The sequence below is a fragment of the Myripristis murdjan genome, chromosome 21 (genome assembly GCF_902150065.1).
Source record: "Myripristis murdjan chromosome 21, fMyrMur1.1, whole genome shotgun sequence".
Lineage (NCBI taxonomy): Eukaryota > Metazoa > Chordata > Actinopteri > Holocentriformes > Holocentridae > Myripristis > Myripristis murdjan.
This window is the reverse complement of record NC_044000.1, coordinates 19,750,394-19,763,860: the sequence shown is the minus strand read 5'-3', so window position 1 is coordinate 19,763,860 and position 13,467 is coordinate 19,750,394. Positions and strand designations below refer to the sequence as shown.

The 13,467-nt window shown below is 43.4% G+C and overlaps 1 protein-coding gene across 2 annotated transcripts; it reads left to right on the top strand.

The window, feature by feature from the left end:
• Positions 1-1,098: 1,098 nt before the first annotated feature.
• Positions 1,099-13,321, top strand: LOC115379620 (immunoglobulin-like domain-containing receptor 2). Of its 2 annotated transcripts, XM_030080385.1 has the most exons (10): positions 1,099-1,228; positions 4,068-4,397; positions 5,394-5,513; positions 7,981-8,037; positions 9,022-9,168; positions 9,302-9,466; positions 9,846-9,959; positions 10,425-10,626; positions 11,293-11,959; positions 12,503-13,321. In XM_030080385.1, the coding sequence occupies exons 1-10, from the start codon at positions 1,189-1,191 to the stop codon at positions 12,536-12,538; spliced, it is 1,878 nt and encodes a 625-aa protein (XP_029936245.1). In that variant the 5' UTR covers positions 1,099-1,188; the 3' UTR covers positions 12,539-13,321. The 2 variants fall into 2 exon arrangements, with proteins under 2 accessions (XP_029936245.1, XP_029936246.1); XM_030080386.1 differs by lacking the exon at positions 9,846-9,959.
• Positions 13,322-13,467: the final 146 nt, after the last annotated feature.

Here is a 13,467-nt window from a genome sequence, read left to right as displayed (position 1 = left end):
TGTAAGTGTCAGTTAGCCACGCCATCTTGTTCTGTTGGTCCATGGGTTTAATGCCCTTTCACAGATGCCAGCTGCCTCATTTAAATGTATATCCCATGTCACCTGCAGCACCATGTACCAATACACAAAACCTGGCCATGAGAGACACACATCACACAGGGCATCTCCACAGTTGACTCCGAGCATTAAACTAGTGCTAGCATTAAACAAGTTTCTTATGGTAACCTAAATTTTCATAATGTTTCATCATTCAATCTGCAGCCAATACTTAAAGTATGCTTGCTATAATTGCTGCTGGCTTGTTTAATTTTGAATTTATGTATTTTCCAGTGATTAAGCGTTACCTGAGCAATCAAAGAATAGCCATATTTTACATATGTGAGTTTGTATGAGAAAGAGGGTGAGAGAAAACATCAACATGGAGATGATTTTCTCTGAATTTACATTTTCATCGAGTAGTACACCCGACACAAATGAACACTCTCATGATGTTGGTATTCAGGACGTCCTGGAGAGTTGAAATTGTACAGTAAACCCTCTCATATATAGCACACTCCTTTATTGCACTGTTGTTTTTTTATGTTTCTATGTGTGTGAATGTGTGTGTGTGTGGGTGGGTTGGGTGGGGTGAAGTGTATTGAATTATTTTTTGTGTGAAGAAGTAATGTTCCTAATGAACTGACCTTTAACCTGAAGTGATTTTTTTTTAAGTTTTTGTACGCCTGCTGAAATGATCTTTGTTAAATCAAATAAAAAGCTCAATAAGACACCTGAAAAAAGTCTCACCAGTATCTTTTCTGAGTCTTAAAATTCCTTAAAATTCGTGAATGCCCTGATTTTCTTAATAAACTCACCCCTCACCCCCCCTCCCTATACCGACTCTTCCACCTTTCCAGTAGGTAGATCCGTGGCAGAAAATTTTAGCTGACAAAACGCACCAAGTGTTATATTATCCATACTTTTACTAATATTGTGCTCAGGCACCTGCTTAACCCGGAGCGCCAGAATAAAGGAAATGTATTGAAATATTCCCAAATAGTTTTTTATTGACCCTCACCCATGGGCGAAGTGGTACAGTCCCGTTAGTCACAGGCTGATTTCTCCTGTCCCGTTGTAGCAGCAGTCGGCGGACAACGAGAATGACCATCATGTGAATTAATTACGCATAACGGTGAAACGGACTGGAAAATGAACTTTTACCGGCTGGCTATAATACTCGGGGCATCGGGTAAGTTTTACTTTCCCATATTGTAAATAGCCATTTTTTCCTTTTGCAGCCGGCGTGCAACAGGTTGATCCTAAATGCGCCTCTCTGTTTACTGCGTCTCCAGTCCCTCTGTAGAAGACTGAGCTGGTTCTGTTTTTATGGCAGTACACCTGCAGTACATTTTGACAGACTTTCCTCATCTTATATTCTAACTTAGGCCTCTGAACACCTGCGTTTGGGGGTTATTATAGCCTAAACAAGACAGATAGCAGCCCTTTATACCAATGGTGTGCCCTATTTTTACTGAATGTGAATAATTTGCCTATTAGAGAGGAATGGGGCAACCCTGACGCAAAATCACTCTAATAATCCTACTGGGATTTATAGTGTGGTATTAAATAGCCTAGCAGATTCATCTATAGTGATATGACTGTAACCTACTTTAAGATGTTCTTACTTTGCTTTTATTATGATCACCATAATATTCCTTATTCCTTTAGGGGCCCATTGTGATAACTGCCTAGTCTTGTATTCAAAAAAAAATATATATATATAAGAGGATTGCAGTTACTGTATGCAGACTTTTGTTGAATCACAGTGATATGGCTTATCAGTGTTGTTAGGCAAATGATTCAATGTGAAGGAATGCATGACAAGCGGGGAGTTGAGGGCAGGAAATGTGACAGCTTTGGGGAGGAAAGGTCTGACCGTGCTCAGGAAACATGGAGCGTCCTGTGGCAGAGCTTTGACTTCAAATACATGCAGTGCAGCGCCCGCACTGGTTAAACTGTAATGTAATCTTGAAATAAGGCCTTTGCTCTGTATGCAGGCAAAGTGGTGTCTCTCTAACCCCCTCAGTGGCCCGCAATGAGTCACACCTGATAACAGGCTTGAAGTAAACAGCATTAAATGGACGAGTAGCAGATGACAAGTGAGACAAGCTTGGTGACGGTCCCCATGTTGTTCCACCTTATCTCACCTCGAACTGATGAGATTCATCATGTAACGGTTTGGTTTAAATCTCTTGCAGTCAATTGGTCTGTTCACACCCAGCTGGACTAAACCAGATATTCCCATTGGCTGGGAGTCTCTGACCTCCTCCCCCTCTCAGTTCCCCTAATAGGACAGGGGGGGATTTTAAGCAGAGCCATAACAATGGGCTGAGGCTTGAAAAAAAAAAGAAACAAAGGGAAGACCAGAGCTGCTCCGTGGGAGGAATTTGGGAGCCCAGAACGCCTCCCCCTGCCATGACATACATTTGTGCTCTTGCCCAGTAAAATTCTTTGGCTTATCCATCACTATCTCCACCCTTCATCACCCAGTTTTCCTTTTCCTCGTGCAACCTTTCAGAAAAAAGAACTACTATCTAAAAAAATCTGAACACAATTCTGTGAGAAGAAGTTACTCCCATCAGGAAAAGTTGAGCTAAGTGAGACCTGCACCTGATTCAGCTCAGAATGACATGTCATTATAATGATTAGGAAAGGCCTGACTAGGTAAAGTCTGAGCTCATGAATCACTCTGTCTCTTAACCTCTTCAACTCGGCTGGTCCCATCTGTGGTTTCTTCATTACCAAACGGTGCTGCTTTGTTCAAACCCACAAGACTTTATTTGAAATTCTAGTAGAGGTCTCTTGGTGAAAGATACTACACAATGATGCACAAGACACCTAGTTATTTTCTGTCTCAAGTAATGGTGGGTGTGATTCAAAAGCGCTGCAACCAGTATGTGACATTGTCAAGCACTATGTAAAAAAAAAAAAGTCTTTTCAAACTTTGAAGCAACTTAATGGAAAATTTAAGGCAAAATCAGAGTTCACTGCACTAAATTGACCAGCATATTCCTTTGAAAATCTCTGTGATGCTGAGTGGTAGCTTGGGAAAAAAGCAGATTAGCTTTAATATTGAAGGGGGGCCTAAAGGAACTAGGAAAATAGGCCATTTTAGATAAACATGATTTACTTGAAGCGTAATGCTTGTCAGATCGGCCCTAAGGAGAGGGCTGGTGGGCTTGCCTTTGTTTTGATTTCCTGTCTTCTGGGGAATGTTTAGACTGAGTTCCTGCCCCACCCAGACCCAACTTGGCCAGCTACGCAGCAGAATGCACCCATAAGCCTCTGACTGCTCCCCTTCGTGATGACAATCCCTCCTACCTCCGCACAGCCTCCCCAGCCCCCTACACACACTGGAATTTAACCTTCCTGACCTCGGTGCTGCGCAAGAGAGGACCCCCCCCCACACACACCCCCCCACACACCCCGACCCCCTATCTATGTTCCTGTCTTTACTCCTGTTTTGATATTACACTAGGTGTAATCTCCTGCTTATGAATTAGCCGTGAGCCCCCATGCAGGGAACAAGCTGTAAACTGTTTTTTAAAAAATATCTATTGTCTGTCCAATGAAGACATGCTTGTGCCTGGCAAGTATCTGAGTATTATTAGTCATGAAAGACTGGGAAGCTGGCTAGAATTTTTTTGAGATGTTATGTTTTGTCAATGATGTAAGTGAAACTATTTCTCAATGTTGGTACTGTGACCTCTTTTAACTGTACACTTTATTATCTCTGAATAACATTTGCTTATCCCTCTGAATATTCAAAACCATGTGTCCAAAAGTTGCAAGTACCTGTATAAATGTATTGTGCTTTTTCCCACCTCATTTGCAAGAGCAGCATGCAGAGTTTTCTCTTCACTGAGTTTGATAAGTTTCTTTATGCACTTGCACCAGGTCCAGTGCATGTGTGAATACTTACTGTGAAATTATGGAACATGCTTTTGCCTATAAACAGTCAACCTCAGCCGTTTTACATACCCTCTCAATAATATTCCCACATTCTTTGTGTATTTTGTGTCTGTCAGCATATGTGTGTGATGGCGTGGAAGTCACGGTGCGGGAGAAGCAGCGTTATGCAATGCTCTTCCAGTCGGTGGTCCTCCACTGCCAGTACCACACCTCGTCCATCCAGACCCCAGTGGTGCAGTGGTGGTACAAGTCCTACTGCCGCGACCGCACCCGGGAGTCCTTCACCTTCTCAGAGAGTCTGGGAATCTCGTCGCCCAGCCCGGGCACGGGGTCCCACGTGGACTGCCCCGACAGCAGCCGCACAGTCCGCATTGTGGCCTCTGCACAGGGACAATCCCTGACACTGTCTGAACACTACAAGGGCAGAGACATCGCCATCATAAACAGTAAAGTGGTGATTCATGTTTTTTCATTAGAGGAGTTTGGATTGCATTTTGTGAAATAATGTGACCAAAGACAAAACTGGTTACTGCTGCACTTTGTGATTCATGCCCCAAGCAGGAATCAGAGCTGATTGTGCAGTGGCTTTCCTGTTTCTCCAAATAGTCCTCTTTTGTCACTGTCTCACAATGGAGTGGGCACTACACACACATTATCACAGCCTCCTGCTCTCTTACTCACTCCTATTCATGTGTTGACTCCTTTTACGTCACATTGCTTATCAAGACAAAACATCCATCTTCTGTCTGAGCTTCTCAGTAGACACACCACCTTAAATAAATTAACATAAATAAATTTATTTATAGTCTATCACCGAGTTCAATGGGTATTCAGTGTAATAATACAGTTTACATAGTTTGTTGTTATTTTTCTTATTACATACATGGCAACATTATGTACGTAGTCACCTCTTGACTATGCTAAAGCTATGCACTAGACAATGTGTGCACTAGAGTGAAATGTTTTCCCACTGATCATTGTTGTTATCTCTAAAACACCTGGCACTTTGCACAAAGTGATGAATTTCTGCCATTGTACTGTAGCACCAAGCTGGTATAATAATAGAAAATCATTAATTCAGGAGACTGTCAGAAATCATGTTTTTGTATTCTGTGTGTTTGTTTGAAAAGCATTTAAATGTTATAATATTATCAAAATAAACATCAAATCTTGTTATCAAGCCTTGTTTCCACTGCACATGATGAAAATAACATTTCAAGTCAGCATTACAGCAGAAATAGATTTTTAAATAACCGGGCATTTGGTAGAATATTTTTGTAGTATATATTCTCTGTCTGTCCATTTGTTGTGCTGTAATTAAACCAATCTGCTATTGATCAAGTTTGAAGTCCACTAGTTATCCACTGACATGCTTTATGAATATGGTCAAATGACCTCTTTCCTCTTACAGTACTTAAACTGTGTTTCCTGTCTTTGTGCAGAAGCAGACTTGCGGATTCGGGAGCTGCAGTGGGGCGACAGTGGAGTTTACTACTGTAAAGTTGTCATCGCTGATGACCTGGAGGGGAGAAATGAGGCCCAGGTGGAACTACTTGTGCTCGGTATGCCCCACTCTTCCTCTCAAAGCAATAAAACAAAGGCTTCAAGCCAAGCGTTGACTATCCTGGAATATCTGTTTTGCTGCTATTTTGCTATGTAATGAGATAAAGAGTGCAGTTTGCTTGTTTGTTTGCATATGGTCGATGAAGTTTCTTTTCATACGTTGTTTGTAACGGTGTTAGGAATGCCCCTTTTGTAGTGTGCGTTCCAAAGTGTCCGTACAAGAGCTTCCATGGAGACGGCCAAATGGTGTTTGCCTCTTTACATGGTCCTGATCCTCTGTGAGAGACTCTATTGTTTAACTGAGCTACTCTCCTATAGCATTGGCATGGCCTTGGTTTGACTCTACCCTTGGTACAACTTAAGTCAGCCTGATACAATGACAGACTCTTGGAACATATGTTCAGTCACAGAAGAGCGTGTGTTTGTGTTTTATTTGCTCATATTGTTTGTTGTTAATGATTACACCAGGTTGCCCAAACTGCGGTCGAACAGATACTGTTTTCACATGAACATTCAGTGTTTCACCATTTACTGTCAATGGAGCTTCAGGTGGCATATCCATTCACTGAGAGACATTCTGTGGCCTTTTGTTGTCAGAAGTGCAAACCACTCCTTAAGCTGTTACTATGGTAACCTGCTTTTTCTGGGGAGACTAGAGCTCGGTAAGAGTTGCCGGTGTAGACATGTAAAGACAGACACAGAAATTGGCTGACCGAGATTTGACTTTGACCCTACACATGCCATGATAGGCAGGTTACCCCCAATATTTTTCTTCCTGTGCAAGTTTGGCTTAGCTCCTGTGTAATGTTGCAGTAAAGACTGCTCGGGTATAAAGCCCAACTCTGCTGTGTGCACTAATCTGATTATAATCAGCTCACAGGGGAGAAGGGGGTGGGGGGTTAAAACTTATAACAAGACTGGCTGAATTTTTAGCACTAGATTTCTTAGCATGGCAGCACTTCAGCTTCCAAGTTGGAATTAGAAAGTTTCTAAAACAACATGAATTACCAGATTGGCTTTTCTTAAAGTTGCAAGATGTCTCATTCTTTGAAGTTCTGAGTTTAAGCAGCAAACTGTGACTCACTTTCTCTCATGCTCTGGTTTTATCTTTTCTTTGCTGTATCTGTTTGTTCTCCCTGCTCTCTTGCAAGATCTCCTCCTGTACTGTACAATTCACTCTCCTTGCCCTTTAATGTTCTCCCTCCATCTTTCACCTCCTCCCTCCCTCTCAGGGGTGCATAGCTCCTCGTCTCTCTCAGGTTACTTAGTGTTACTGAGCTTCATGGTATGTAGATGAGTGTGCCAGGCCAGCCTAGCAAGATGAGGTTTTTTTTTTATCAGAAGGGAATGGTATGCTGTTTTTCTCCACAGTAAGGAGCTGCCTACTCAGCACACACTGGAGCCAGACTGCCAGTGTGTGTTTTGTCTGCTGCTGCAGCCAGACAGACCAGACAGTGAGCGGGCTTCACTTTAATAATGGTTCCTGGACACCTTACACAAGCATATAGTCAATGCAGGAGGATGGACACCTGTAGTTGCCTGGATTAAGATTCTTTGCAACACTGTCAAAACACCTGTTGCAGTGCAAGTGAATGCTGTTCCCCTTTGTCCTTTTATTTTTCTGATTACTAACATCCTTAATTTTTTTCCTCTCTCTGTCTCTCTCTTTCTTTCTCTCTCTCTCTCTCTCTCTCTCTCTCTCTCTCTCTCCCTGTCTCTGTCTCTCTCCCTTTCTGCCTGTTCATTTCTCATAATAAACACAAAAGAGGCATTGTTTCCATGACGATAGGACTTGCACGACCTTTTTTGATGAGCTCCAATGGCAAATTGGTGTCCCAGAATCCTGCAGTGCTCTATGTGCCCCAGTTTCCCAAGCTCACTATTTGTGCTCCCACATTCCCAGATACACCCTCACGCCTCTTCTCATAGCACATTTTGATATGCATGAGTGTGTGTGTGTGTGTGTGTGTATGTGTGTGAGCATGCATTGTGTGCATATCTGCATGTGCATGCATTAATAGTTGCACATGTTTTAATGCCATTAGAGAGGTGCATGCTCCCTGTGCATCACATCACAGAAATATAGCGCCGCTGCCCCCCGGCTAAAATTAGATTCAAAGTGAAATGAGTTTGACCTTTGAACTGTGAACCCTGACTTTTAAGATTTATGTTGACGTTCATAGGTTGGTATTTTTGAGGACCCGTCTAGGAAACTCTTAACGGCATCATAATTTAGTCGCATGAACTCTGGACACCTAAATGTATGCAGCATGTGTCACAGCTAAATTTGTCCCCTGACTTGATTATCACATGTTGATGGTGTGAGTTAGTCGCCTTGGTCCTCCAGTCCAATGCATGACTATTAATCAGTCACTCTGACCACAAATTTGCTAATTTGCTTTACTTCTTAATCTTGCTTTCTGCTTCCTCTGCCAGCCCTCACCTCTGCTCTCCCTCTCTCTGCAGGCAGGACAGGTGAGCAGGACGATATCCTACCTGAGTTTGATGTGGAGATTATGCCAGGTACGCCCCCTCACCTGCACCTCTGTTTCCCCCGCTGGCATCTTCTGGCTTATCTAATACTGGCCAATTTACTCTTTCTGACCAATCAAATGCTCTTTAACTAACAAATGCACAAAAAAAAAAAAACATTCAGGCTCTTTGTGTTCTCAATGCACAATTGATTTATGAAGTTCAGGCATAAATATATATGTGTGTGTGTGTGTGTGTGTGTATGTTCAAGTGACCAACATTATCCTGTCCAGATTTATTTTAGGAATTAAGTTGCTTATATTTGAATTCATGTGACACTCTTGGGATTGATTTTTCTCTAATGTGTGTCCCTCTGTTTTAATGGACAATTTTAAAACATGAGGCATATTGTCAATTAAGTCTTGACTTATCTCCACTGTGGTCCTTGATATTAAAATGTATACATTTTCACACAGCCTATGGTTATTAATGGTACATTAGGCAAAAAATAATCCATGCTACTTGCTCACATGTCACAAACTTTACCTCCAGCGATCCTTTTAAACTTGTTTTCTGTGTGATGAGACCCTCAGGGGTTGTGCGTTGGCTGGGGGAGTGGAGTGGATTGTCATTTTGGTCACACCCTGAGGAAGTGTGTCGTTAGGGGTCCACATGCTTTAGAGACATGATGCTGGATAGAGTGAGAGAATTCCCCAGAGTTGTCCTCAAGTGAATTATTTTTAGTGCTCTGTGGCCTTAAAACACTTCATGGGAGGGAGAAAGAAACATTAGCATGGTTCAAAATATTGTATGATAGGTCCTTCATGTCTGTGGAGGTCTTCATGCAGAAAGTGTTTCTGTTTACACTGATTTGTAATGTCTATAAAATATCAAATGTCGATACTGCATCTTGTAATTTGCTTGTATTGGCTGGTTCTACAGCAAAAGTCAATCTTATCTCGCTCATCTGTTGCTGGGAGTAGGGTAGTTATTCATCTGTTTATGCGTGTGTGTCTGTGTGTGTTTATATTCCAGAGTGGGTGTTTGTGGGATCTGTAGTCCTGGGCAGTATCTTGTTCCTGTTATTTGTTGGGATCTGCTGGTGCCAGTGCTGCCCGCACTCCTGCTGCTGCTACGTCCGGTGCTGCTGCTGCCCCGACACCTGCTGCTGCCCACGGCACCGTGAGTAACACTTGCAGCGGTGTAATTTCTTTTTTTCAAAATGGGTCAAGTGTCTGGACATTAAACACTGAAAACACATGCTTCCTGTGTTTGTGTTAAAGGAAGTTTACAGTGTTACTGTTCCTCTGTACAGTGTATGAAGCAGGGAAGATGGCGAAGAGTGCCCAGCCCACCCAGGTTCCCATGTACCCCTACTATATCCCCGGGGTCCCGACTACCATGGTCCCTCTTGCCCCTTCATCCCACGTAGACCCAAAGATCACCTCTCTCCCCTCGGTGGAGACAAACCTGGCAGGAGGTGAGTCGTCCAAACAGTTCATAAGGTCCGGACATACCACAGGCTACTGCGGGAAAACAGACATTTGTATTTCCTTTCAGAAACATTGAATTGACTAACCCTCATTTCATTCTCTGTCTCATTCCTTACTCCCTATTTTTTGCCTCACCTGAATGGAAGGCACAGGGGAAATGTCTGCCAGCAACATGCATGTTTATGTTGGGAAATTTAGTCTGGTGTCTTTGTGTTGGAGTCAGATTTTGTTTTTTGTTTTGGATGAATGTGCATGCCTGAAAGCGGCTGTTATTAAATGTCTCGGTTTGTGGCCGTGCATGTTTTTGTCTCTGCATGTCTCTGTGTATATGTGTGTGTGTGTGTGTGTGTGTGTCCACATCCACAGTGCGCAGTGGTTATCGACTCCAGGCCAATCAAGGCCAGGACTCAATGAAAGTTCTGTACTACGTAGAGAAGGAGCTGGCTCAGTTACCCTCTGCCAAGATGGCTGCACTCCAACGTAAGCCTGTAACGAGTAGGAGCGCGTCTGTAATCTGTGTGGCTGTGTGTGTGTGTTTGTATGTGTTTGTAAATTGTGTCTAGACTAAGTGTCTTCCTTTTGTCTCAGGTTTGTGTCATTCTCCATCTCATCCACACATTCTCCGTCATCTTAAAATACTAACTTTAATTACAGATGAAAGAAATTAGTTTCTCTCTGTGAAGTTTGTATGCTCTTTACCTCAATATTATTTGGCAGGAATAGTATATCAAATATTAAAACAATTCATCTGATTGTCTAGTATGCCCTTTTCAAGAATTAGTATCTTATTTTCAAAACAATTTTATACACACAGTGCTGCACAGTGTTGGAAGATTCCAGTATGAGGTTCATAATCCATTACAGAACAAGGTGAAATGCATTATTACAATGAGCACTCCTAGGAAAACAGTGGCAGCCTCGATAGTGATTTATCTGTCCCAACAGCCGGGAGCCTGTCAGAGCTGAGCTCTCTTCACGATGGAGGAAATGCAGACTTTAGGCACACCTATCAGACAGTCCAGATGAAGGCCCTCCCGCCCATTGAAGACCTTGATGACCAGTCAGTGCTGCGGGTGGCTCCGCCCACCCAGAGTCGCAGGCACAGACGGGACAGAAGCAGCCACTCAGATGATGAGCTCGACCGCAGGTACAGTTTGGATTGATGGTTGCATTTGTTTTTGTCATCGGCGGTCACGTCCTCCACTGGAACTGTGAGCCTCACTGGCACACCTCTTTTGTTTTCTCTCCTGTGTCTCCCCCTATCGACTATTCTTCCACTCTGCACGTGAACATGGCCAAAAGCATGCATGACTTCTGAACACCACATCCCTAAACCCACAGAAAAGGGCCGTTCTTTGTGATGTGGGCTAGCCACTTCAGTTCTCTGAGGGGAAAACTCAATACTACAATGGCATTCTAGAGAACTGTGTGTTTCCAACTTGGAAGCAAGAGCTTGGGAAGGGCCCTTTTCTCTTTGAACATGACAGTGCACAAACCCTGTACACAAAATGATGTCCATAAAGAAATAGTTCAATGAGTCTGGAGTGGAAGAACTCGACTGGCCTGCACAGAACCCAGACCTGACCTTCACCCCACTGAACACTTTTGGGATGAATTGAAATGCGGACTGTGAGCCAGGCTCCATCACTCAACACATCAGTCAACTCCACATTAATACCGATTAAATGATTAAATTAAATGTTGAACAAACATGTACAGGGGTGGTGTTCAGGTGTCCCCATACTTTTTGGCCATGTAGTGTATTTTAAATGCTGTTTACATGTGCTGAGTAGTGTGCTCTTCCCTGCCACAGGTGGAACCCCCGCTCTGAGCACCTGCAGAGAAAAACATTAAGCAGCAGGGGGCGCACTGGCTCCCTGGACGAGCTGGAGGAATTTGCCCGGTCCTACGGCTCCCGCCCTCGCAGGGCTGAGCCTCGTGACCGGGCCTATGACCAAAATCATGTGAACTACAGCCCTCCGAGGCGTTTCTATGGAGATGGGGACGAAGGCTGGCGTCGCCGCAGCCCCTCTCCTTTGCCACCTAAGAGAAGGGACACATGGGACAGCGACCGCCCTGCTCGCCCGTCCCGCTGCCAACCTCAGGGAGGGAGAGAATATGATCACACCTTCCTCAATAATATACTGGAGAGCAAGGCAAGGGGGCGGGGAGGGGACAGAGGTGCCGCGAGGGTGGATGATGACAGTGACACTCCCTCCAAGGGCAGCTCTAGAGGCAAGGGCAGCGACTGTTACTATAGCCGGTCGCCGAGCAACCGTCCTGAGGAGGATGATCCCTTGCCTCCATACACAGAAGTGGAGCGATACCGCACAGAACGTTTCCGCACGGAACCCCCTGATACAGAACGATACAGGACCGCTGACCCTCCCATGAGGCCTTTCTGTTACGCCCGCCCACCCCTGGGGTCGTCTCACACCTTGCACGGGGGCAGAGACGAGCGGGACAGGAACCGAAACGTGGTGAGTTACTTGTAGCAGGAAAAAAAGACTCCCTTCCTATTCTTCTTCTCTCTTATAAACCTATATTACAAAGTCCTGTAAATAATCAATTACATTTGGAATTATAATCTTACACTTGTACATAATCTGAATGTCTCTTTTTTGTCAGTGAACGTACATATAAAGTTGACGCTCTTACACAGAATCAGTAATTTAGCTTTTACATATGATTTTAACTAGATGGCTGTAACATGTTTATACTTAACAAGCTTGCAGTGAGTGATAGAAACTGCAAATTACATTATGTTGACTCTTATTGCCAACCATGCAATCATCACAGTGTAACAAATGCTTACTTTCTGTCTAACTGTATATCAAAAAAAAAATCATTTGTGATTTGCACTTTGGAATTAGTATCACAGCCACTAACAGAGCTTGAGTTGCATGATTTCTGTGAATTGTAACCAAACTTTGACGCCTCAGGGACCAGGCTCAACTAACCCAGCATGAGCAGCATGGTTGCCAGGTCTCTAATGTGTGGCTCTCGGTGTATTTCCTTAACAGAGCACTGCGCTGAGCAGGGACTCTCTCATTGTGTGACACAGCACAGAGTTTCCGAAGCTCGGCCGCACCTCACTGCCAGTGTTGAGAATCTCACCCCTCTTTATTTAAACCGTCCTGTTGCTATGCAGGAAGGACTAACTCCTCTACCAGCAGCCATGTGACGTGTGGCTCGTCTCACTGAAAGTAACAACATCGCAAAAGAAAAAAAAAATACTAGGGGATGGAAAATCATGAAAAATGAGAATGGATAAGGCAATATTGTGCAGTGATTTCTTTTAATATACGACAGTTTATGGTTGTGTGTGCTCGTGTACATGCATTATGCACATGTGGCCTACAGAGTGTATGTATATGGTGTTTGTGTATGTGTGGTTGAAGCTTTCGCCTTATACATGTAAAGTGACTGGACTTGTACCTGTGCCAATATAGTTTTCTTTTTAATTTTTCAAGTCATTTTTGCCAATTTCAGAATGAGTGCAGTCTGAGTCTGTACTCCATGTTGTGTATCACTGAGCAGGAAGCCACAATCCACTTGTATTTGTCCCTGCACACTTCAGACTTCTTTCTCAATGCGCTGCAACTCAGGTTTGTGTTTGTTTGTGAAAGATATTGTACTGTATATGTTGATGTATGTACTGTACCTTGAATTTGTACTGCAGATTTTAATTGCACTGTTTATGTACATCAAGTCCACACATTACATAAAGTGGCCTCAAGGCTACATAGTGGGCTTTGACACTGTGCCATTGCTTACATTTGAATTTCAATTTGTTTTGACATGAATGATTTTGATATAAAATACCTATTGTCTGTCATAGAGTCTGGTCTATGTGTGGTTATTTTGTCTGATAATGTGTGCGATAATGTGTGTGTACCCTGGACAAAGAGTGTGTTTCTTATCATCGCTTATCAAAAATACACAGCTAAATACACAAGGCAGTATTGCTCACAACCCTCATCTACAA

Bases quoted from the DNA above. Each gene is read 5' to 3' on its own strand.
- LOC115379620 (XM_030080385.1), top strand. From the start codon at position 1,189: ATGAACTTTTACCGGCTGGCTATAATACTCGGGGCATCGG. The intron at 9,169-9,301 runs GTGAGTAACACT...TCCTCTGTACAG, and splicing joins CTGCTGCTGCCCACGGCACC to TGTATGAAGCAGGGAAGATG. The intron at 10,627-11,292 runs GTACAGTTTGGA...TCCCTGCCACAG, and splicing joins GATGATGAGCTCGACCGCAG to GTGGAACCCCCGCTCTGAGC.